This window comes from Entelurus aequoreus, linkage group LG06 (assembly GCF_033978785.1).
Source record: "Entelurus aequoreus isolate RoL-2023_Sb linkage group LG06, RoL_Eaeq_v1.1, whole genome shotgun sequence".
Classification (NCBI taxonomy): Eukaryota; Metazoa; Chordata; class Actinopteri; order Syngnathiformes; family Syngnathidae; genus Entelurus; species Entelurus aequoreus.
In genome coordinates, this window is record NC_084736.1 from 66261343 (window position 1) to 66288026 (window position 26684).

The 26684-nt window shown below is 39.2% G+C and overlaps 1 protein-coding gene across 1 annotated transcript; it reads left to right on the forward strand.

Moving 5' to 3' along the window:
• Positions 1–6280: 6280 nt before the first annotated feature.
• LOC133651632 (solute carrier family 2, facilitated glucose transporter member 11-like) lies at positions 6281–25350 on the forward strand. The gene is made up of 12 exons (XM_062049622.1): positions 6281–6529; positions 6607–6705; positions 6780–6940; positions 10894–11018; positions 11102–11231; positions 11320–11468; positions 11683–11870; positions 12536–12646; positions 21056–21157; positions 21242–21317; positions 21398–21525; positions 25014–25350. The coding sequence occupies exons 1-12, from the start codon at positions 6449–6451 to the stop codon at positions 25206–25208; spliced, it is 1545 nt and encodes a 514-aa protein (XP_061905606.1). The 5' UTR covers positions 6281–6448; the 3' UTR covers positions 25209–25350.
• The last annotated feature ends 1334 nt before the right edge of the window (positions 25351–26684 follow it).

The window sequence follows — 26684 nt, forward strand, 5'->3', positions numbered from 1 at the left end:
AACACAGGTTTGGGGTACCATCCTGAGTCCCAAGGTAAGGTTGGAAGGATGGACCAGAACATTAAAAACTAATTGGCTAAAATCTGTGCACAGACCAAATTTAATTGGATTGACATGTTGCAATTAGCGTTAATGATCTTTCGAAGGTCCGTGAATAAAACTGTTTTACCGCCCTTTGAGTTTTTCACCCTATGAGCTGCATACAGGTCAGCCCAGGACCAGCAGCCGCCATGGAAGGAGGACTCAGCGTAAAACCAAAATGGTATTTTACACAAAAAATTGCAGAATTTGTGTGCCAGTTCTTCTGTACAGATACGAGGATGACAGCCCGCCACTCCAGATTCCCTTCCACCCGCTGAGAGGGTCAAGATCTAGGTCATCAAACACAAGTGGACAGAGCCCAGGTGGACTGGTCCCTTCAAGGTCGTGGAACGGACGTCTCACGCCCTTCGACTAGCTGGTAAAGGGGACACCTGGTACCACCTCTCCCTCTACACTCCTGCTGAAGAACCTGACAGATTACCAGCGGATGTCATTGCTGACATCGCCACTACATCTGCCCCACTCGACCCCCTAGCGGTGCCTTTTGAGCCTGAGGCATCTGAAGAAGAACGGGAGCAGAAAACGACTCATTTTTAGTGTGTGTGTTAACGAGGTAACACACATAAGGGGTGATTGTGCTAGTAACTTCTCCCCCTCTAGGTCATAGAACAGCGAGGCTTTAATTACACACACATAATCCTACAGCCCAGAAGACGACGCTGAGAGAGAGATTTTCTACCTATATTACTCTTTTCAACTTCTATATTGTATATCCTTATTTGAGACCAGCCTTTATACTCGAAGTTATCCAATTTCTCTTGCTTGTTTTCAGCACAACTATCTGTGTCGTTACATTAAGTGAAAAGTTTGATGTTTATCCCCGTTTCGTTACCTGAATTACTCTGATTTTGATAGACAAAAGGCAGGATGTTACACCCAGTAGTATTCCCTGACGGACTGGTGCTTGGGCGTGTTCTACTGTCTTTGTGTCTCAGTTCTTCCTTCCCGACGAAAGTGACTGACAAGTGTCTTAGAACATACAGCGGACTTTAAATAGACTGGGTCAAAGTGCAGTGTGATTAATTACGGGGGACACAATAGCTATTACCGTGGTAATAACCTCTATATTTGTAACGACTCAACCCTGAACCATTGGTGTCGGATGCAGACAACATACTCTGGTAAGTGGTGCCCATCGTCCCTTTTATGTTGTTTTGGGGGTTGACCTGACTGATACAGACTCTAAAGGAATTATTAAAATGAATGTTCATGAGAGGGCGTTAACTACCTCTACACCCTCTGTAGCACCTAAAGTACCACCCCACCTCGGTGGTGTTTCAAAGGCTCTCACATCTGTGCGTGCTAATGACATCACCACCGAAGGCCTGGTAACTTTGACCTTAGGAGCGGGTGCAGGCAACCTATGGCTCAGGTGGATGACTAGCGTGGCTAAGAGCCAAAACCTGGGTGACTGTGTTGCTTGTTCCGCTGGATGTCCCTTTCCCCACACTTATCCAGCCCCTTCTAAGTTGACTGACACAAATAGCTCAAACTGTCTTATCTCCTTGTTTTCTGAACCGACGCCGCTAGGGTGCGATTTGTTGGCTAGTGTGTACCCTCCTGTTGGCAATTCCACCCGACTTCTTCCATTTGTGGCCCAAAAGCTGAATTACACGTGTTTTCAATTCAAAGGACCCTCTTCGTCCCCCAACAAATTGGGTGACATTAACCCTTCCTGGTGCACCACAGTGATAGATGGCTCAAGGATAGGCCCTTGGGCACGAGCTGACTTATTCTGGTATTGTGGGGAGCACAGATTGTACATTAGAATCCCAACGTTATCCGTAGGGCTTTGTGCTATGGTTAGACTGGTGACCCCACTCACCCTAGTGGGTACCACATTAACTCCCCTTGTAACTCCTGTCTCAGCGGCCTCTCTAACTTCTCGCCGACGCCGCCATGTTTTATCTCGGAGGAGTGTAAAGGGCTCCTTTGATCTGATGAGAAACCCTAATGGTGTTTACTTTGATGCAATTGGACAACCAAGAGGGGTCCCCTCACAACACAAATTGCTCTAGATAAGGAGCACAATGAGCATGTGTTTGAGGTGAGACAAGTGAGGGCGGGGGGGTGGGGGGGGGGGGATATTGAAGAGGAGAGTGTTTTACGGGAAGTTTTCAGATCAACTTGGGCTCCGCATTTATATGTGTTGTTCGAGGCTGGTCTCTATTCTCAAATATTTGAAAATAAATTACAAAATACCTATCCTGTCCTTGGTGGTACTTTTGAGTTCAGTTTTCTAAATTATTAGTTTAATTAATTGAAGCAAGCTATTGTTCATACCAAAGACTATAAAAAATGGGACCCATTACCTCCCTGCTTGGCACTCAGCATCAAGGGTTGGAATTGGGGGTTAAATCACCAAAATGATTCCCGGGCACGGCCACCGCTGCTGCCCACTGCTCCCCTCACCTCCCAGGGTGTGATCAAGGGTGATGGGTCAAATGCAGAGAATAATTTCACCACACCTAGTGTGTGTGTGAAAATCACTGGTACTTTAACTTTTAACTAAGTCTGACTAACCCATAACTTTTACCGGTAACTGTTATTTCCAACTCCCCCAGCCACATCAAATCGTGACGACACTACATATGAAGTATAAACAATAAACAGTGATGGGCAGTAACAAGCTACATGTAGCTAAGCTATCGTAGTTTAACTACGTTTTCTAGTAGCTTGGCAGTAGTTTATCTACTTTTTTAACGAGTAGCTTTTCCTGTAACTTAGCTATTTGTAGCTTACATCCTGTTTGTTTTCATATATGGGTTTTTGAGACTTTTATGTGTGTCCTGTCATGATCGATGTCTCCAGCAATTTTTCGTGAAGATACGTGAATCTGATGGCAGGGGCAAATTTTTAAAAAATTTCAAGGGTGCACTAAGAATCAATTTTGATATGTCAACTTCGGTAACGACAAAATATCCAATTTATCTCCGGACATGTATATGTATGCATATTTCTGGGGGTACGTTCTGGGCCTGCCTGTCGGGTGGGGGTCGGCGCCTCAGGCTACTGTATCCGGACTGCGTGTCTGGAGCTCCTGGGTCCCGCCGTCCATCCCTTCCGGGTGCCCATCTTGGTTGGGGCCTACTGGGTCTGGTCCCTGCGTCTACTGTGGTAGCTTGGTGCTGCAGGGTATTCCGAGGTGCTGCGAGTCGGCCAGTTGTTGGGGTAGCGACCTTGTGTGTCAGCATGTCTGTGATCTTCTTTTAATTCTTTTTTTTTAATTTTTTTAAATAGATTTAATTATTTATTTATTCTTATTTTTTAATATATTTTATTAATATTATTATTATTATTTATTTATTTATTTTATTTATTTATTTTCCCCTACCTCAGGGGGGGGGGGGGGGCTCGGCGGTGCGGTTGCTGGTTGTTCCATCTCCATCGTTGGGGTCCCTGCGGGTGGGGTGGGTGGTTCCCGTGGCCCTGTGCTGGGTGGTCCTGTGGCGGCCGGCTTGGGTGGGGTGGCCGTGGGCTGGCCTCGCCGCGCTCTCCGGGGGTGGGAGGGGGCCCGTGGGGGGCCCGGTTGCCGGTGGGGAAGGGGCGGTCTTCCTGTCCGGTTGCGGGGGGTCTCCAGGCCCCTCCGGCGGGGCTTCCTGCCTTTCTGTCCGTGTGGGGTGTGGTCTCTCGCTGGCTTGGGGTCTGGCTGCCCCCTGCTTTTCTCGTGCCTTGTCCTCTGCCGGGTGCATCTGTCTGCGGCCTGCTGCTGGCCTTTGTGGGCGGCGCAGTGGGCCAGGCTCTGGGGTTCCTGTCGCTGTCCGGCTTGGCTGCGTGGGGGCGGTGGTCCCTGGTTCCCTGGGCACCACACCTACTGTTTGTGGGATGGGCTCTCGGGGAGGCTGGGGCCGTACTCTCGCTCCCGCACACACTGGGAGTCAAATGTATTGTACATGCAAATTCACATATACTCACATACATACATACACACATACATACATAGGTACCTACGCTCCCACATACATATACAAATACAGTACATATTTACACACTCAAAGTTCGTACATCCACACGCACGCTCATTATACAAACATACTGTATACACATACTGTACATAAACATTCACTGTAAAAACATACATATACACATACTGTACATATACACTCACTGTACAAACACACACATACACATCCTGTACATATACATTCACTGAACAAACACACACATACACATACTGTACGTATACATTCACTGTACAAACACACATATACACATACTGTACATATACATTCACTGTACAAATACACATACTGTATACACATACTGTAAATATACATTCACTGTACAAACACACACATACACATTCTATACATATACATTCTCTATACAAACACACTTATACACATACTGTGCATATACATTCACTGTACAAGCACACATATACACATACTGTACATATACAAGTACATATGCACACATACACTCATGCACATAATCATGTTTCATCAAACATATATTAACGTTGTTGCCCTAGGGTATAACACATGGCACACTGACAAAGCTTAACCTATTGTTACTATAACAATCTACAAGGTTAATGTAGGTTGCTTCTCTTTCTTCCCCTCCATTTTTCTGCATTCTTTCGTATCTCAAGTTATCATTACGTATATATGTATTGTTGCATTTGAACAATTGTATTGTTGATAATAAAGGTAAAGTATTGGTATTGTTTATTATCAATAGCACTATTTCTATTGGTATTCATATTGCTCCATTTTTAGTGTAATAATGCTCATTGTCATTTCTGTATTATTTTTTATTTTCGCTAACTGCTTATTTGCTATTACTTTTACCATCATATTTGTACATGTCGTATTTGCTGATGTTGTTGTTGTTGTTGTTGTGTTTGCTGTTGTTGTTTTTGTCTCTCTGTCTAATCCCCCTCTTGTCCCCACAATTCCCCCCTCTGTCTTCCTTTTTTTCTCTTTCTATCCCCTCCTGCTCCGGCCCGGCTGCACCAAATGATAATATAAATACATTTAATAAAGTCAAAATACAAATAAGGCAACAAGAGAAGTATCCTACACTTCTTTTTTGTAAAGTAAATCTGAACAGCCGATATGGGCATCAACATCTACTATATGATTTGCCTGAAAAGCTGGGCAGGACATTATTAAAAAAAAACAAAAAAAACAAAACAATTTATCTTCGGACTAGACGCGCTTGCAAAAATTGCTGAGTTTTGTAAACATTAAAGGCCTTAAAAATGATCGAAATGGGTGAAAAATAATGCATGGGGGCAATTACAACAGGACCTACGCAGCCATTGCTGCCGGGCCTAATTAAGATGAATTTTATAATCAATAATGTAAAAAGCACAACACTTACAGTGTAAACACTTTGTAGGGCGCAACATAACACATTCAGCTTCACGGAAAAAGCTACTTCCGAGTTAAACAACATACCATAGATAGCCTGTACACTACTGCCATTTAATGTCTTGGTAGTGAAACTGCATTGCAAATGAGACTCAAACTTCATAAGAAAACTAGATATGACTACTGGTCAGCACAATTAACATAATTAGCTTATTTTTAAATGTTGCGTTAAAAAAACTATCATCAAACAATTAACATTCATCAACACATACAAAAGTACCAAAAATTGGTACCGTTGAGTTCAAAGGTACCAGGGAGTTGATACCGGTATCGGTTCAAATGCAAACGGTACCCATTCCTACTCTTACTTGCACTTCACCTGCCGTCTCTGCATCCTGGGGTCAAAACAAACACCAGACAGTAACACATACTGAAAACAGTACAAAATAGACTGTCAGGAAAAAACTAATATTTGATTTCATAGGACAAATACTAGAATTTAGGTAAACGGCAGGGAAGGCTTTGCAGGCCCTGATAGCCTAACATTGGTGTTAGTTTGGAAATGTTAGTCATCCACACCAAAATGGGCTTGTTTCACCGTAATACTTTGTTAAAATGATTTACTACAAATTAAAGTCGCAACCTTTGTTCTTGACACGTGAATTAAGGTAATTTACTCAATTCTTCATACTGTACGTCCTGCAGCTGCAACACAAATGCATAAAACGTACTGGCCTGCTTTGACACCAAAAAGAAAATAAATTTTTGTCACTATTTTGTAAGCTGTATAATTACATTTGTGGACTTGATGAATTACTCCAGTCTGATTTTTCTGGGAAAACTTCTTGCAACATCCACATGTGTGAAATTGTTTCAAAGTGGAAATGTGTCGATTCTTCACAGGCCACGGTCATATTGTTATGACTCAAGAACAGTGTTTTGCTGCAGTATAAAACCGTTTTCTCATCAGATTCGGGGTTTTTTTCGAGAGCGAGCTTAAGAAGGACGCTGTGTGGGGAACAGACAAAATGCAGACGGATAATAGGGACGATTATGAATATACGTCTATGTTGATTAAACAGCCGGAAGAAACAAGACAGGGTATAAAGGTATGTTGTGTTAAGTTGTTTTGCAGTGGGGTGAAATTACATTTTGTCTTCTTTGTGCTTGCCTGTCTTTCCTGGAGTTTCCAAAAAAATCCCTTCTTCTGGCAACCTTTGCTGCTTGTATAGGAGGAAGCTTCCAGTATGGATATAACGTCTCCGTCATTAATGCACCCACTGAGGTAATAATGCTCTATTTTTGGGACATTTTTTCATTTTGATCAATGTGGTATATCTATATTTTCCATGTTTGTAGTATGTGCAAGATTTCATCAACCAAACGTGGACAGTCCGTTATCAGACCGGAATTGCAGAGGACGCTCTCACCTTATTGTGGTCCATCATTGTGTCAATATTTACCCTCGGAGGACTAGTAGGAGCGACAGTTGGAGGAACATTGTCAATAAAGCTGGGGAGGTATGGATTTCAATTTTGTAATGAATCACAGTGAATTATGATCCAAGACAAGAGCAATGTGAACAATCCGGCAGCTACTTTTTTATGACGTATTTTGGTTACCTCATTTCATCAGAAATGTTTTTGTCCTTTCAGTAAATTCAGTAATTTCAGTTTTAGTTTGCGTTTTTTCCAATAAGAGTTTTTTAATGTTACATTTAAAAATGTCAATGTCCAATTATTTCACATGTTTATGATACACTTGCACTTGTTATTTCACAATACCCCAAAGCCTAATAGGACATATCAGTAGGCCTGCAGCTATCGATTATGTCAATCGGATAAAACATACTTCATAGCTGCTAAGCTTGTTTTAGGGAAAATTGTTGGAATAAACATCAATTTTTTTGCATGTCAAGACCTTCTTTCTTTTTTTCTAATACATGCAAATCATCATTATTGAAATTGCACTTTTAACATGTGTGTATTAAAGGCCTACTGAAATGAAATTTTCTTATTTAAACGGGGATAGCAGATCCATTCTATGTGTCATACTTGATCATTTCGCGATATTGCCATATTTTTGCTGAAAGGATTTAGTAGAGAACATCGACGATAAAGTTTTGGTCGCTGATTAAAAAAGCCTTGCCTGTACCGGAAGTAGCGTGACGTCACAGGTTGAAGGGCTCCTCCCATTTGCACATTGTTTACACCAGCAGCGAGAGCAATTCGGACCGAGAACGCGACGATTACCCCATTAATTTGAGCCAGGATGAAAGATTCGTGGATGAGGAACGTCAGAGTGAAGGATTAGAGTGCAGTGCAGGACGTATCTTTTTTCGCTCTGACCATAACTTAGGTACAAGAGCTCATTGGATACCACACTCTCTCCTTTTTCTATTGTGGATCACGGATTTGTATTTTAAACCACCTCGGATACTATATCCTCTTGAAAATGAGAGTCGAGAACGCGATATGGACATTCACAGTGACTTTTATCTCCACGACAATACATCGGCGAAGCACTTTAGCTACGGAGCTAACGTGATAGCATCGTGCTTAACTGCATATAGAAACAAACGAAATAAGCCCCTGACTGGAAGGATAGACAGAAGATCAACAATACTACTATTACTATTAAACCCTGGGCCTGTAACCACATGGTTAATGCTGTACCGCCTGGCGAAGCCTAGCAATGCTGTTGCTAACGACGCCATTGAAGCTAACTTAGCTATGGGACCTCGACAGAGCTATGCTAAAAACATTAGCTCTCCACCTACGCCAGCCCTCATCTGCTCATCACCACCCGTGCTCACCTGCGTTCCAGCGATCGACGGCACGACGAAGGACTTCACCCGATCATCGATGCGGTCGGCGACCCGGAGACGGAGGAAGTCAAGGTGAGGACAGCGGCGCAGCGGCGGGCGTTGTAGCTTTCGACGACACCCCGGCCGCCATCAGAGTCGGCAAGAAACATATATTTCCCCAAAGTTACGTACGTGACATTCCATAGCGCCACGCACGTACGGGCAAGCGATCAAATGTTTGGAAGCCAAAGCTGTACTCACGGTAGCGCGTCTGCTATCCAACTCAAAGTCCTCCTGGTTGTGTTGCTGTAGCCAGCCGCTAATACACCGATCCCACCTACAGCTTTCTTCTTTGCAGTCTCCATTGTTAATTGAACAAATTGCAAAAGATTCACCAACACAGATGTCCAGAATACTGTGGAATTATGTGGTGAAAACAGACGACTTAAGCTGGCGACCGTGCTATTCCAAAATGTCTCCTTCAACCCTTGACGTCACGCGCAAACGTTATCATACCTAGACGTTTTCAGCCTTAAGTTTCCGGGGAAATTTAAAATTGCACTTTATAAGTTAACCCGGCCGTATTGGCATGTGTTGCAATGTTAAGATTTCATCATTGATATATAAACTATCAGACTGCGTGGTCGGTAGTAGTGGGTTTCAGTAGGCCTTTAAGGAAAAAATACATTTTAAAGATCTTCGCTGTTCGCTGCCACACAGTTCACAACCCCCCCACAAAACCGCTGTCATGTGCGGAAACTATGTTCATGCATTTTAATATTTCACGTATTCCCTGCACTCCATGCGGTACAAATTGTGTCAATATTAATTAGTTACACTCATTAAACAGTTAATCAAGAATATAAATCAAAGCTTTTTTCTAGTCTAATTAATAGTAACCTAATAATTAGTAATTATTTGATTAATCGTTGCAGCCTTACATAAAAGTCCTTAATTTTTCAAAAGGCATAAAAACATTTGGGATTTTTTTCTTTCTTTCTTTGCTCAGATCTTTTAATCAATTTCAGCCCTAAACAAAAATACCAAACATGTAATTAAAAAAAAAATAAAAAAATAGTGCTGTCAAATGATTATTTAATTTGTATCACTTTTTTTTGTTGGATTAATCATGATTAATCACAAGTTATTACTCGCTTGCATGGTTTAAATCAACTTTAAAAAGGCCCCGATGTTTGGACACAAGTACAATTTTATTGTCAGAATGTCATCCAGTGACATTTAAACATTTTTTTACTCGTCATTCGTTTGCTCAAAACTTGGTAGCAGTTTAATATAAAGTATTATATAATATAAAGTCCCGTCCATCTGGATGTATTTTTGAAGTGAAAATTGGAAGCGAGCACACCAGGTAACCATCCCCAACTAAGGTAAAGGAGCATATGCTGTCAAAATAAACTTGCTTTATTAATCTGCGGTGATAAATGATTCATGCGATAATTTTTTTTGTGATTAATCACATGAGTTAACAAGTTGTTTTTGGCAGCCCTGATTTTAACCCGTTGAAAGCCTTTTGATCAAATGATGCCACAGTTGTCAATTAGTCTACATTTGCGTAATATTAGTTAATTTAGTCATTTTAACCTGTCAAACAAAAAAAAAGCTTGAAATAATTCATATATTTTTTTAGGACTGAAGTCTATTAACAAATTTGAGGCAACATTTTTTTTTTAATACAAAATATTTTTAAGGACAGGATGTCCTGTTTGGCTTTGAATATAATGAAAATTGAAAGTCTCCAGAGCAGGGGTGCCCATAACATCAGTCGCGAGCTACCGGTCGATCGCGGAGGCTGTCAGTCGATCGCCAGCCAGGCATTAAAAAAATACACCTAAAAATTTGCAATCTTCACCAAGACGTCACTTTCGTCACAGATGACGCTGGTTGCTGCAATCTCATTATTTAGAATAAATGACTGACAGGAAGGTGAGAAACACTTTTTATTTCAACAGACTCTCACGCCGTACCTGCTGTCAAAACTCTAAAGACCGACTGCACAGTTCCTGTCTTCACAATAAAAGCGCTGCTTCATCCTGTCTGCGCTAACAAAATAAGAGTCTCAGAAAGCTGGCGTACACAAGCTAGCAAGTTACAGAGTTTGCCGCCAATGTATTTCTTGTAAAGTGTATAAAAATGAATATGGAAGCTGGACAAATAAGATGTCAAAAAACAACGACTTTTATGGTATTGGACAGAAAGGAGGACCTTTTTTTGTCCTCCATTTGAAAATGCGGACGTTATCAGCACTACTGTCTGATTCCAATCAATGCAAATCATCAGAATCAGGTAATACACCAACTTATATTTTTGTCTTCATGAAAGAAAGGAATCTATATATGTTAAACATGCTTGTATTATCATTAAACACTTTTTAACTTGTTAACAAAAATAAATTAATATAAATTATATATATAAATGAGGTAGATCCTATCGACTTGGTTAATTGAAAATTAGCTCGACTGCAGCAAAAGTGTGGCCACCCCTGTTCCAAAGAGTTCACAGAAGACAGTCCACCTCAGACAACCGCAAACCACACACTTTGTTCAATGGATAAACTGAGTTGACAACTTTCTCATTAGATGTGTGGTGTACCTAATGTTGTGGCTTCAGTGTCATGTCATATAAGGTCATACGTCTATGTTGCTGCAGGAAAGGGACGTTGTTGACTAACAACATTCTGGCAATAACTGCTGCACTGATGATGGGTCTGAGCTATGGAACAGGATCGTTTGAACTCCTCATCATCGGCCGTCTTATCATTGGAGTAAATGCAGGTGACACATAATGAAATATGCTCAGAATGTTCAACAAATATTTGCTTACCATATGTGACCATATGTTACTTACATATACGTAGGCATTGGTTTTTGTGTTCAACCTTTGTACTTGGCCGAAATCGCTCCGACTGCCATCCGTGGTCTCATGGGAATGGGGACCTCTGTTTTTCTCACTGGGGGGATCCTGACTGGACAAGTGATGGGGCTCAAGTAAACATATTTTATTTTTATGACTGGAGTAACATGTCAATATTTGGAAGTGTGTGTATAGTACGAGACGAGCTGTGTGGTTCAACAGAGAGCTGCTGGGTAGAGAAGAGTATTGGCCCATTCTGCTGTCCACCACGGCTATCCCAGCGATCATGCAGCTCCTGACCCTCCCCTGGTTCCCGGAGAGTCCTGGCTTTCTCCTCATTGACAGAGGAGATGATGAGGGATGCAAAAAAGGTAAAATGACTGTCTGATTCTGTTCAGTGAACATTATTTTAGCAGAAATCGCCACAGGCAGAAACATATGCTTTCATCACCAGAAGATCAAGCATGTGATCAGACAAATGTATTTGATGCAGTCAACCTTTTTGTTTTTTTACAAAAAAAGGACCTTGTGCCTTTCCGGATATGTGAGGACATCAGTCAACACATAGTCTCTTCTCCCACGCAGCCGTAAAGCAACTCCATGGTGCTCCAAATTGTGAAAAAGAAATGGAGGAAATTGAGAACGAGAGGAACAACCTGGTTGGAATCACGGCCAAAAAGCTGTGGGAACTGTTTGCGGACCGCGACATGCGCTGGCAGCTTATCACCATCATGCTTCTCAATGCAGCTCAGCAGCTCAATGGAATCAACGCCGTATGTGACCACTGTAAACTCATTGGCAGACCTTGGTACCAAACACAGAACACTGGGGTCCAAACTTGTATTTTACATAACTGAGGCATTCCTCAAGGCACCTCTCTAAGTACTCTCCTTTTTGGTAATTACAATGTGATTTATGTAACTAAGAATGTTGCTGTATCTTGTTTACTTCAGATGTAGTCAGCTGTTATTTGTTCAACGTCTTTAGTTATACTAGTGGTGTTCCTTAAGGTTCCATTTTAGATGCTCTCTTTTTCACCATTTGGGCTATTCAACTGGTGGCCTGCAAGTTCAGTTCAAAAAAACTTGTGAGACACTCATATTTTTGCAGCAGATTCTTAAAAACACTTGAGTGCTGTCATAGAGATGATCTTTGACTAGTTTTTTTACAGAAATATCACCTGTAACTCTGACAAGTAGACCAAAATCAAATGTCTACCATAGAGGATGCTGTTTCTCAAAAATATACAAAAAAGGAAAGATCCTTTGCCTACTGGATAAAATGGCCCCCAAAACATTTTAGTTGAATACCCCTGCTATAAATGTCTTCTTCATACTGCAAATCGCAAAGTGGATCGTAAAAAAAAGCCTCAATTTGGTTACTTGGTACATAAATGAACAATTAATTTTAAATCTATTCTCTTCTGTTTTTTCCGCAGATCTATTTTTACGCAGATTATGTGTTCAGAGAAGCAGGAATTCCTGATGACAAAATACCGTATGCAACCGTGGGTACTGGTGCCTGTGAATGCCTCACTGTTTTGACATGTGTGAGTATTTTACATTTCATTTGCTGCAAAGACTATTGGGCATGTGATGTTTTACACTGTAGTAGTGCAGAAAAGGGCTTAAGCAACAATAAGTTGTATGTTTACCATAAAATAGAAATCATTTTTGAAGGTACACTCGCTTGTCGTCATTGCCAGACCTCAGATTACTTTCTTTAGCAACCCTTTTTTTTTTTTTAATCTAAGGCTGGCTTAATTGTTTATTTTAGACACAACATATTAACTTGAAAGTATTTGAAACCATGACATTTGAACTCAATACACAGAAAATAATGCAAATTGGAGTATAAAGTATAAAAAATAAGCTAACTATTCCTAAAAGCAAACATCAGAACTATAAAGTCAGTATTTAATTCAGGGATGCCCACACTATTCACTTTACACTTTTCAATTGACCAAGTCGGGGGGATCTACCTCATTCATATATATAATTTATATTTATTTATTTATGAAAGAGACGTTTTTGTTAACAAGTTAAAGGGGTTTAATGATACTACAAGCATGTTTAACACATACAGATTCCTTTCTTTCATGAAGACAAGAATATAAATTGGTGTATTACCTGATTCTGATGACTTGCATTGATTGGAATCAGACAGTAGTGCTGATAACATCCGCTGATAACCAGTGTTGGGTTAGTTACTGAAAACCAGTAACTAGTTACAGTTACTAGTTACTTTGTTTCAAAAGTAACTCAGTTACTAACTCAGTTACCTACACCAAAAAGTAATGCGTTACTGTGAAAATTAACTATTTAGTTACTTCTTTTTTTTTCTTTTTTTTTTTAAGGCTCCCATTAATGCCCTTTTAGCCTTCATTTCAGTACTGTTATTGCACTGGAGAATAATACAATCTGTTGATCAACTTGACATGCATTTGCATCACTGAACTCAGAAAGCAATGTGGTCTACATACAACACACAAAGACAAAGATATGTTTCAAAGGGCCAATTTATTTCAGGCCAGAACAAATTGACATAATGGCACTTTAACTTTAAGTATATAGGATCTTTGATCCAAGACACAACTTATATTTAACTAAAATGTTATTTTCTATGTGCTCGACAAAAGAAAAGTATTGAGAATGTCTCCATGTTAAGAAACTCGACTTCTGGCTTCACCATGATGTTTTGTTAGTTGTTATGAGAGTAGCGTATGTGTGTGTGGCCCTTTAAGATATGACAGACAGCATGTGAGGTGAGTGACGTCAGTGAGTGAGTGGGCGAGAGAGGTGAGGGACCGGCGACAGTGAGTGCGTGCAGGTGCTCTAGCTTGGTGGATGGCTGTGTCCAATAAAGTCACAAAGTTGCAACAAACCGCCGGCCTCGTCATTCACCCTCAGCTGTAAAGACCCACTTCCGGGTAAAGTGAAGGTTGTTAGCCCCGAAGTACTGGAGGAACGTCTCCCCTGCGCTCCTCAACTACGGTCTGGGAGCCCCCCGCCCCCACCCACACAAAGTACACCTCTTCTCTGCACGCCTCTTCTTTTCCTTGTGACACAGAAGGAAGACACCGCAGCGCTGCAATAAAACACACTCAGATATTCTGTTTCTAGCCGATACTACATAAAAAATCACGTAAAATAACGCAGTAACGCATCATGTAGTAACGGTAACTGAGTTACTGAATATAAAAAATAACGCGTTAGATTACTAGTTGGGCAGCACGGTAGCAGAGGGGTTAGTGTGTCTGCCTCACAATACGAAGGTCCTGAGTAGTCGTGAGTTCAATCCCGGCCTTGGGATCTTTCTGTGTGGAGTTTGCATGTCCTCCCTGTGACTGCGTGGGTTCCCTCCGGGTACTCCGGCTTCCTCCCACCTCCAAAGACATGCACCTGGGGATAGGTTGATTGGCAACACTAAATTGGCCCTAGTGTGTGAATGTGAGTGTGAATGTTGTCTGTCTATCTGTGTTGGCCCTGCGATGAGGTGGCGACTTGTCCAGGGTGTACCCCGCCTTCCGCCCATTTGTAGCTGAGATAGGCTCCAGCTCCCCCCGCGACCCCGAAGGGAATAAGCGGTAGAAAATGGATGGATGGATTACTAGTTACCGCCGAAACTAACGGCGTTACAGTAACGCGTTATTTTGTAACGCATTACTGTACCAACACTGCTGATAACATCCTTTTTGTCCAATACCACATGAAAGTGGTTGGTTTTTGGCATCTTATTTGTCCAGCTTTAATACTCCTTTTTATACACTTTACAAGAAATACATTGGCGGCAAACTACGTAGCTTGCTAGCTTGTGCACAGCAGCTTTCTGAGACTCTTATTTTGTTAGCGCAGGCAGGATGAAGCTGCGCTTTTATTGTGAAGACAAGAACTGTGCAGTCGGTCTTTAGAGTTTTGACGGCAGGTACGGCGTGAGAGTCTGTTGAAATAAAAAGTGTTTCTTGCCTTCCTGTCGATCGTTTTTTCCTAATAATGATCTTGCAGCAGCCAGCGTCATCTCACAAGACCCTCGGGTGCCGCTAATGTCAATCAAGTGACGAAAGTGACGTCTTGGTGAAGATTGATGATTGCTAATTTTTAGGTCTATTTTTTTAATGCCTGGCTGGCGATCGACTGACACATCAGTCGATCGACCGGTAGCTCGCGATTGACGTAATGGGCACCCCTGGTATTGACAAATAACACACTTATAATCGATACTTTTTTGATTGATTGAGACTTTTATTAGTAGGTTGCACAGTGAAGTACATATTCCGTACAATTGACCACTAAATGGTAACACCCGAATAAGTTTTTCAACTTGTTTAAGTCGGGGTCCACTTAAATTGATAACTTATAGAAGAGCATGCAGCTGGTCACACTTCCTCTTACTTTCTGTAAGATTAAGTCAGAAATGTAGACCAGCTTGAAGAATTCCTCAACCATAAGCGCCATGAAAGAGCCCATAACTGTGTTTTTATTTTAATCTATGCAATATATCAGGTTTTCTCACTTGGAAGCCTTATACCCAATGTTTCATGTCATATTATTATATGATAGCTCCCATTCGTCAGAGTGGGCTAGTGACACTATGATGTCATTCAGTTGACATGAGTCCTGTCAAGAGTCCTTTTTATTCATGTATTTTATTGATTTAATGGTGACTGTGATGAAAATGAAAATCTCTCATTTTCACCCATTCCCCCAGAAATTCTGCTTATTTTTGAAATGCAAAAGTTGACAAGTTTGTAGATGGCAGCAGTGCCCAAACTATCGTATTTTTCGGAGTATAAGTCGCTCCGGAGTATAAGTCGCACCGGCCAAAAATGAATAATAAAGAACGAAAAAAACATATATAAAAGTCGCAAAGGAGTATAAGTCGCATTTTTTGGGGAAATGTATTTGATAAAACCCAACACCAAGAATAGACATTTGAAAGGCAATTTAAAATAAATAAATAATAGTGAACAACAGGCTGAATAAGTGTACGTTATATGACGCATAAATAACAAACTGAGAACGTGCCTGGTACGTTAACGTAACATATTATGGTAAGAGTCATTCAAATAAGTATAACATATAGAACATGCTATACGTTTACCAAACAATCTGTCACTCCTAATCGCTAAATCCCATGAAATCTTATACGTCTAGTCTCTTACGTGAATGAGCTAAATAATATTATTTGATATTTTACCGTAATGTGTTAATAATTTCACACATAAGTCGCTCCTGAGTATAAGTCGCACCCACGGCCAAACTATGAAAAAAACTGCGACTTATAGTCCGAAAAATACGGTAATCAGCAGGCTTCCTGTTCTACCCCGTAGAACAGGAAGCCTAAAAAATGCAGCTCAGTAGCCAAAATGTTACTGTAATATTTACTTTTTTTTTTTTTACTGTATATAAAAAAACTGCAATTTTACAGTAAAATCAACCACTGTAGATTTTTCGGTGTATTACTGTAAATGCCAAAACAGCACCACAGTTTATTACAGTAAAAAAGTACTGGTTTTTTCATTTAAAGAAAAATGCTGTAAAAACCACAATAAATTTCACAATTTTACCGTGAAATCTATTGCTACTTTTACATTGCACAATTTGATGAATAACTTGCTTTGAAATAATTGTTATTAATATTTATTTATATTAAAAAAATGGTTTGAAAATATATTTTTGCACAATCAGACAAAATTTAAATTAACAGAATTTGCGATTACATGAAGTACATATATTTTTTTCTCCCAAAATAGAAAGAAAGAGTACATTTAGTAAGAAAAGTTACAGTACTTTATTGATACTTTAATGAAGTGGCGGGCCACGTCTGGCCCCAGGGCCTTGAGTTTGACACCTGTGCTGTAGAAGGAGTAAGTACACTGGAACATGTGTACAGAGCGAATGGAGGTGAAGAGAAGTTTGTGAGTGGAATGAGAAGAAAAAACAGTCGTCGTCAGTGGCATACAGTATGTAAAGAATGTAACTCACACAGTGCTTTGTAGAGATAGATAAATAATTGTACAGATAAATATATGAATATCATCAATATTATCAATATTATCAAGTTCTCAGTAGTTAAATTCAAGGGGTCAAGGGAATTTATGTCCCCAGGTGGGGTCATGACAAAAAATAACTGAGAAGCACCACCATAGTGCAGCACGCATCTTGCTTTTTATTTTCTTACTGTGTAAAAACAAGTTAAGTACTGTTAAAAGTAAAATAGTAAGAATGTGTATGGTATGCAGTCTTCTTCTAGGCTTTTAGGCTAGTAGTAAATACAAATTTAATAAGCACCTGCCCAAAATACATCTTTCGATGCTCGCTGACATGAGCTCTTGTGCAATGTGCTGATGTCACTGAGCTGTTAAGCGTTACGGTGGTTTAACCCTGGTTTTGTGTGACTCACCGGCACACCATAAATGCAGAACACTTGCTGTGCGTAGGGTCCATGATCCATGGGGGCCCCCTTTTTGCATGACGAAGCGCATGGAAAATGTCAATCAATGAATGGCAGGGTGGTTCATATTCATTTTTACCGCAAACTTATTCCCACTCGCTTCCTGCTCTGCCAGATGAAACAGGGTTCAAAACCTGATCCGGACTGATGTAATTATCTTAAGAGGTGGGAATTTTTGGACACTTCACGATTCAATTCCAAATTTTAGGGTGACTGCTCAATTCAGAATCGATTTTCGATTCAACATGACTCCCGTAATATATACAGTACAGGCCAAAAGTTTGGACACACCTTCTCATTCAATGCGTTTTCTTTATTTTCATGACTACATTGTAGATTGTCACTTAAGGCATCAAAACTATGAATGAACACATGTGGAGTTATGTACTTAACAAAAAAAGGTGAAATAACTGAAAAGATGTTTTATATTCTAGTTTCTTCAAAATAGCCACCCTTTGCTCTGATTATTGTTTTGCACACTTTTGGCATTCTCTCAATGAGCTTCAAGAGTTAGTCACCTGAAATGGTTTTCACTTCACAGGTGTCATAGTTTTGATGCCTTCAGTGACAATGTACAATGTAAATAGTCATGAAAATAAAGAAAATGCATTGAAATGAGAGGGTGTGTCCAAACTTTTGGCTTGTACTGTATATTTGCTTGTACATAAATTATAGTAAAACCTTTTCAAAACAGGTTATAGGTTACAAAAGATACTCTGTGCTGCTGACTTATACGCACAGCTTTGGCCTAAAAACTTTTTTTTTTTTAAACAGTTTTTTAAATTGTATTTACAAAAATCACAGAATGTGAATCAGTTTAATAAAGAAAAATAGAGCAACCACAACTCCAACCCAATCCCAGCTTACTTACAGTCGGATAGAAAATTTACAAAGCAATTGAGAAGAAATGCACTAAGTAATACTATAAAAAAAGGAAAACTCAAAATGTATAAAGGCAACAGTATAAATTATAATTATTAATATCAATAGCATTTGTTAAATTTTTTTCATTCAAAAATTGATTCTCAAAAAAAAAAAAACATTTAAGTATTGAAAAAATATTTTTTTGTATCACCCTTACTAGTGATCTTTATCAATGTGTGTTTGAATGATGTTACATTTGTTACTGTTTTACCCCCCAAATAATATTCAGCATTTTTTTCCCACTATAAAAAAGGCAAACCAAAAATGTATAAAGGCAACAGCATAAAGTACAATAATAATATCAATAGCAGTTGTTCAATGTTTTTAATTCAAAAATTGATTATTTAAAAAAAAATGTTTTAAAAAGAATTGAAAAATGATTAATCCATCTAGAATCGGGATAAATAAAAATCGTGATCTGGATGTACATCATTTTTTTGTAGCACCCGTACTCGTAATTTATCAATGTATGTTTGAATGATGTAAAAAAAATTGTTTTAGTACAAAAAGATACATCAAATTACAAACCCCGTTTCCATATGAGTTGGGAAATTGTGTTGGATGTAAATATAAACGGAATACAATGATTTGCAAATCCTTTTCAACCCATATTCAATTGAATGCACTACAAAGACAACATATTTGATGTTCAAACTCATAAACTTTATTTTTTTTTTGGAAATAATAATTAACTTAGAATTTCATGGCTGCAACACGTGCCAAAGTAGTTGGGAAAGGGCATGTTCACCACTGTGTTATATGGCCTTTCCTTTTAACAACACTCAGTAAACGTTTGGGAACTGAGGAGACACATTTTTTAAGCTTCTCAGGTGGAATTATTTACCATTCTTGCTTGATGTACAGCTTAAGTTGTTCAACAGTCCGGGGGTCTCCTTTGTGGTATTTTAGGCTTCATAATGTGCCACACATTTTCAATGGGAGACAGGTCTGGACTACAGGCAGGCCAGTCTAGTACCCGCACTCTTTTACTATGAAGCCACGTTGATGTAACACGTGGCTTGGCATTGTCTTGCTGAAATAAGCAGGGGCGTCCATGGTAACGTTGCTTGGATGGCAACATATGTTGCTCCAAAACCTGTATGTACCTTTCAGCATTAATGGCACCTTCACAGATGTGTAAGTTACCCATGTCTTGGGCACTAATACACCCCCATACCATCACAGATGCTGGCTTTTCAATTTTGCGCCTATAACAATCTGGATGGTTCTTTTCCTCTTTGGTCTGGAGGACACGACGTCCACAGTTTCCAAAAACAATTTGAAATGTGGACTCGTCAGACCACAAAACACTTTTCCAATTTGTATCAGTCCATCTTAGATGAGCTCAGGCCCAGCGAAGCCAACGGTGTTGTTGATAAACGGTTTTCGCCTTGCATAGGAGAGTTTTAACTTGCACTTACAGATGTAGCGACCAACTGTAGTTACTGACAGTGGGTTTCTGAAGTGTTCCTGAGCCCATGTGGTGATATCCTTTACACACTGATGTCGCTTGTTGATACAGTACAGCCTGAGGGATCGAAGGTCACGGGCTTAGCTGCTTACGTGCAGTGATTTCTCCAGATTCTCTGAACCCTTTGATGATATTACGGACTGTAGATGGTGAAATCCCTAAATTCCTTGCAATAGCTGGTTGAGAAAGGTTTTTCTTAAACTGTTCAACAATTTGCTCACGCATTTGTTGACAAAGTGGTGACCCTCGCCCCATCGTTGTTTGTGAATGACTGAGCATTTCATGGAATCTACTTTTATACCCAATCATGGCACCCACCTGTTCCCAATTTGCCTGTTCACCTGTGGGATGTTCCAAATAAGTGTTTGATGAGCATTCCTCAACTTTATCAGTATTTATTGCCACCTTTCCCAACTTCTTTGTCACGTGTTGCTGGCATCAAATTATAAAGTTAATGATTATTTGCAAAAAAAAAAAAGTTTATCAGTTTGAACATCAAATATGTTGTCTTTGTAGCATATTCAACTGAATATGGGTTGAAAATGATTTGCAAATCATTGTATTCCGTTTATATTTACATCTAACACAATTTCCCAACTCATATGGAAACGGGGTTTGTAAATTCAAGTTAGATCAAAGTATAAGAATCATTTCACAATACTACAAAAGTGTGCGAAAAAATGTTTAATAGTTCATATAAAATTCTGCTTATGAGCCCTGCTGTAGAGTCATGTTATTCTCATTAACTTTGGTCAAATTCCTAATTATGTTAGGCTCTAGGTCACCCGTCAGCCTTGTGAGGTCAAACAGTATAAAACAAATGGATGAATGGGTGTTTAAGAACAGAGTTTGTACTGTAAATGCCTTACCTTAACTGTAAAAAAACATAGATACCTTGAGTCTGAAACACATAAAAAAATATCAATAGGATGTGAAATAGCTGGCCTCATATGCTCTTTGTAAGAATGTTTTCTGAAAATAATGCACATTACTGCCATGCAGTGTGATGGAACAAAATGGGCACAAGTAGCATGAAAGATCAGCACCAGATGGAGAGGAAGTGCTTCCATGCAATGTTTTCAGACTTGTCATGTGCTGCATGTCTCGCAGGGTTTGCTCATTGAGAGGCTGGGAAGGAAGGTGCTGATTATTGGGGGATACACGCTGATGAGTATCTGCTGCATTTTGTTCACTCTGACCATCACCTTACAGGTATTAAAGTTCACACGCAAACATAATATATGTACTAGTATATGTTGCATTAAGCACATCTTTGTGTTTTTGCTTCATACTCAGGAAACCAGTTCAGTTTTTCCTTACCTGAGCATGGCATGTATTTTTGCCTTCATTCTGAGTTTTGGATTAGGACCTGGTAAACATTTTTTTTTTTTTACATTTGTTTCACTTCAAAAGCTCCATGTGACAGTGGCGTCTTCTTTGTTCCCTCCCAAGGCGGTGTGACTAACATCTTGACCGTGGAGCTGTTGACACAAAACTCACGGCCTGCAGCCTACATGATTGCAGGCTCCATAAACTGGACCAGCTTCTTTTTAATCAGCATGATCTTCCCTTTTTTTGTGGTGAGTAGAGTATAGGCAACATGATTTTGAGGAAACTCTTATGTAGGGATGATGTTTGATAAGAAATTATCGAGTTCGAGCCCATTATCAAATCCTCTTATCGAACCGATTCCTTATCGATTCTCTTATCGAATCCAGATTGTTGTATATTGAAAAAAACACAATATTTGGTTACACAAAAGCTCACTTTTATTTTATAAGAAAAAAATAAAATAAAATGAATAAATATTGACTGTTGTTGTCCAAAGTATATTAAGTGGGATTTTTCAGAAAAACAAATATATACATTAACACAAAAACAACCTGTCTCTGTGATCACTATAGGTGTATAAATAATAATATAGTGTTAAATAAAATCAGTCCCTTGGGCACAAAACTGATAATAATACAGCTCTCCAAAAAGTGCACTTCTGCTGCTATTGGAACATACTAACTACACACACTATGACACTAAGAACACCACAGTCATCAATCAACAATTCTTCCAAAAAATTATTTCGATGGTGGAAATACACGACTGGCAGCCATTTTAAGTCCTCAAAACATCCATTGAAACAGTGCACAAAAATTGTTTTTCAATAAACATCTTAGTATCAAATTTAACCACTTTCCATCTTAATATTGAGTTACATAAACAAGTTAAACAGTTTACTTACAGACTTATCTTTTCCAAGGCTTGTAATAGCTAACACAACTTGTCTACTTCTCAATTGTCTCATGAACTGAACTGACGTCGCCAACCCGGAAGTGCCCAAACTAATGACGCGTAGTATTTTCATATCACCACAAGGTGTCAGTAAGAGTCTACAATCAAATGGGCATAACATTGCCGTCCCACAGGGCATTTCCTGTGAGACGGGATTTGTTCCCAGGGATTCGAATAAAGAACTAACTATTTTTCTTTACTATAGTGGCCTCGATAATGGGAATCGGTTTTCAAAAAGGGATTCGAGTTCATGGAATCGGTTCTTTTCTTATCGAACAACCGGGAGAACCGGTTTCGAACATCATCCCTACTCTTATGTCCAACTCTTATGAATATAAACATTCTATTGTGTAAATGCTGCAAAGTAACATAACATTCATCTCACACATTGTTTTATTCTCCAAAAATTTCAATTTCCAGGAATTCCATGTTTTCTCTGACATTTGTTCCTATTCGAAATGATTGGGCAGCTTTTTATTTTATTGTATTTTTTATTTTTATTTTTAATTTTTTGTCCTGTCCAGCTACTCAGGCAAATCATATTGTTGATGTAGATGCCCATATTTTCTGCACAGATTTACTTTACAAAAGAGAAGTGTAGGATAGTGTAGGATATTTATCTTGTTGCCTTATTTGTATTTGACTTTATTAAATGGATTTATATTATTATTTGGTGCAGCCGGGGATAGAAAGAGAAAAAAAGGAAGACAGAGGGGGGAAATTGCAGGGAAAACAGGGGGATAAGACAAAGAGACAACAACAACAAACACAACAATAACAACAACAACAGAACTGCATAAGCGAATACGATATGTACAAATATGATGGTAAAAGTGATTGCAAAAAAGCAGTTAGTGAAGTAAATATTAATAACACAGAAATGACAATGAACATTATTACAGTATAAATGGAGTAATACAATTACCAATAGAAATAGCACTATTGATAATGAATAATAACAATCATTACCTCTATTATCAACAATACAATTGTTTTAAATGCAACAATACATACATGTAATGATAACTTGAAATACAAAAGAAAGCAAATAAATGGAGGGGAAGAAAAAGAAGCAAACTGTATTAACCTTGTAGATTGTTATAGTAACAATAGGTTAAGCTTTGTCAGTGTGCCATGTGTTACCCAGTTTGCCCTAGGGGAACAGCATTAATATATGTTTGATGAAAATGGGCAACTTTTTAAACTTCCACACTTCCTACATTTCTCAACCGATTCAAACCATTTCACCATAAACACACAAGCTGGACATTCAAATCAAGAATTTTCAAAGTTACAAAAATTCCTGTTTTCCCATAATTCTCAATTTTCGTAACATTTGTTCTCGTTTTCTTTCTTTTTTTTGTCATTGCCTGTCCAGCCCCATGAACAAATAACATTGTTGATTTATATGCCCGTATCTTCTGTAGAGAACGACTTTTCAAAAGAAGAGCGTGGGATACTTCTCTTGTTGTATTATTTTTGTTTAACTTTAATGAATGCTTTGATAGATTTAGTGTTTGGCGCAACCAGACTGATCGTGTAACATTTATTCTTTGTTAAAAAAGTGTTAGTAGGAAAGTAATTCATATGGCCCCATTTTATCTGACACACGAAACGTGACGATTTGGGGGGGTGTACTATCCACTTTTGCCGCCAAATGGCAGTCGAGTGTTGAATATCTTAAAATGTGTTAAGTGGCAATTCTAACTTTGACCACAGCGTCAGTTGTTATGTAGAGTGGCACTTTTCATCATGTTCAGCAGACTGCTTTGCAAAATTATTAACGCCGCTCTTCCTCTCATGCGAGATCCACCCAGGAGTGGGGCCATATGAATCCCCTCCCTACTGTATGTCCACATTTCTCAACCAATTTAAACCTTTATGAAGTCCAAATGCTCCCTGCTAATATTTGTCAATTGCTAACATGCTAACATTACCATATTAGCATGCTAACGCTATAGTATACTGTACAAGTTTTTTCACTTTTTTTGCAGGTACAGTGGAACCTCACTTTATTTAATTGGAGAGGGGCAAGCGGTAGAAATGGTTCGTGAACAGGGTTCATAAATAAAACAGTTTGTACTGTATATTGAAGCAAATGTATTCTTAAGAAACAATGTAAACATGAATATTGGGTCCAGCCCTCAACATAAGTCCTTATTTTAGTTAAGGTTTGAACACAAAATAAAGTGCTCTATGGTACTGAATTTCAAACTAACATATAACTAACATAACAATACGTGGTGAGGACCGGAGATCGATTAGCCCGCTCACAATGGGTGTGCTGCCACAAAATGGCTCCTCTGCAGGCACTCAATGGGTGGATGAAACGTTAGTACAAGACATGGTTTGTACACCAAAGCATATTTTCATTCGGCCTGCGGTACGTAAAACGAAAAGGGGTTTGTAAATCGAGTTTCAACTGAATACACCTTAGAGTCATACAGTGTTGTACTTGACGTATGCTAACTGTTGGCATGCTAACATTAGCATGTTACCTTGCTAATGTTTCATGCTAGCTTTTGTAGCTCATTTTGCAGGTATACTGTACATCTATAATCATATTTTGTTACTTGACTGATCTGGCTAGCGTGCTAACTTTTAGCATTTCCGTTCACATTGCAGTTCATATGCACATTCTATTAAAAGTGTTTACACAATACTTTTTGGAGGGTTTTTTTTGTACAAAGAAGCTAACCACTGATGAAAGCCAGCATAAATCCAACACACAACAATTTGTGTCAGCGGGAAAAAAAAATAGTGTTGTGCTTTGTTTCCACAGATCCATCTGCAGCAGTACTGCTTCCTGGTGTTTATGGGAATATGCACTATGGTGGCGATTTACATCTTCTTTTTTATCCCTGAGACTAAGAACAAAACCTTCCTGGAAATCCAGAATGAGTTTAAGTCCAGAAACAAAAAGAAGGGCAGCAGCACTGAAGCCTCTGGAATGACACTGTTGGCATCTTCAGGATAAAATCTCAAGATTGTAGTTTTCCAACCATCCATCCATCTTTTTCCGCTTATTTAATTTTATTATTTTTGTTTTCCTTTTTTCTGCTTTGTTTGAATGCTGATCGTTTTTTAATGTGTTTTTAGATAGCTCCACACTAATGCACTGTATGATGTTGTGACATTTCAAGTTTTTGTCATTGTTGTAATCTTTTGTCAATTTTACTGAATGGTCACTAAACTTTTCATGGTCAAAAGCTCTGTGAATTGTTCTAGGTGGTAGTAGAGCCCTATTTTTGAGTGAAACAAAAACAAAAAAAAAGTGTTATTTGAGGATTGAAATGAAATGGGGAGAATGACTGAGCCAGAACCTGCAGAAAAGTGGAGAAAGAAGAGCATACAGTGTTCAAAAATGAGAGAAAAAGAAGGTAATCCGCTAGCATTGGCGTTGTTAGGCCTATTTTAGGGGAGCTCAAGCCTGCCTAAAATATTCTTAAGCCCCCCTAAATAATTTGGTGTTATATTTATTATTTTTTTATTATTATTTTTTTACAAATACATGCCGACATATTCATTATAAAGTGGCCTGAATATGAGTTTAAATAAATAATCATATAACCTGCCATTATTCACTCAGTTTCCCCTCACTTCATAGCGTAAGGAAAAGAGCCCCTTTAGTGCGTCGGTATCCAATCCATTCCACTTGTTCATATAGAAAATGCCCACATCACTCAAAATCCAGTCCAAATTTTCTCTGCGACCTTGCTTGCGGTCCTTGGACTTGTTCATATAGAAAATGCCCATATCACTCAAAATCCAGTCCGCATTTTCTCTGCGACCTTGCTTGTGGTCCTGCAGGTGTACGAAGCACATTAGCACACAGCACTGCCGAACAAGAACGTGAACGGATGCAAAGAGGACATAAGAAAAATTTTCAAGAAAGTAAGTATTCATCACTGCTTGTAGTAAAATGTATTTGTCAGGTTCAAGCACTGATGACATATATTAATCAGACAAGAAGCAAGGAACCATGCAGAGACAGAGTTCAATCTAGCTCATGAGGAGAACGCATGGAGCTGATCACTTGGTCACAGTCTCGCCCTATGCTCTAAGGTTCAGCTCTTGCGTACCTCTATTTATTCAGAAGTTCCACAATCAACAATACTAAGGCCGCATCTAAAAGGAGTGGTCACATTTATTATGCAAAGCAGGTCCAGGACGCACGGTACGTGACGGAATGTTCTGGGGGCCTGGTGATTTCGCCTTGTCCCCGCTTCGTCAGACGTGCTAAATAACTAAAGCAACTGACTTTAAGCATACTAAGGTCAGTGTGATTAATATATACATAATTATTCTAACGTTTCCCTCCTGTTTATCACATAACTTCCCCAGAATCTTCTTATCCCTAATAACTTCTTCTTGCGATTTTCAGTTAATAGTTCATTTCCCTAGGGCCAAGTAATGTTTACACTCAGAGTTCAACATAATTTTCTCCACCAGG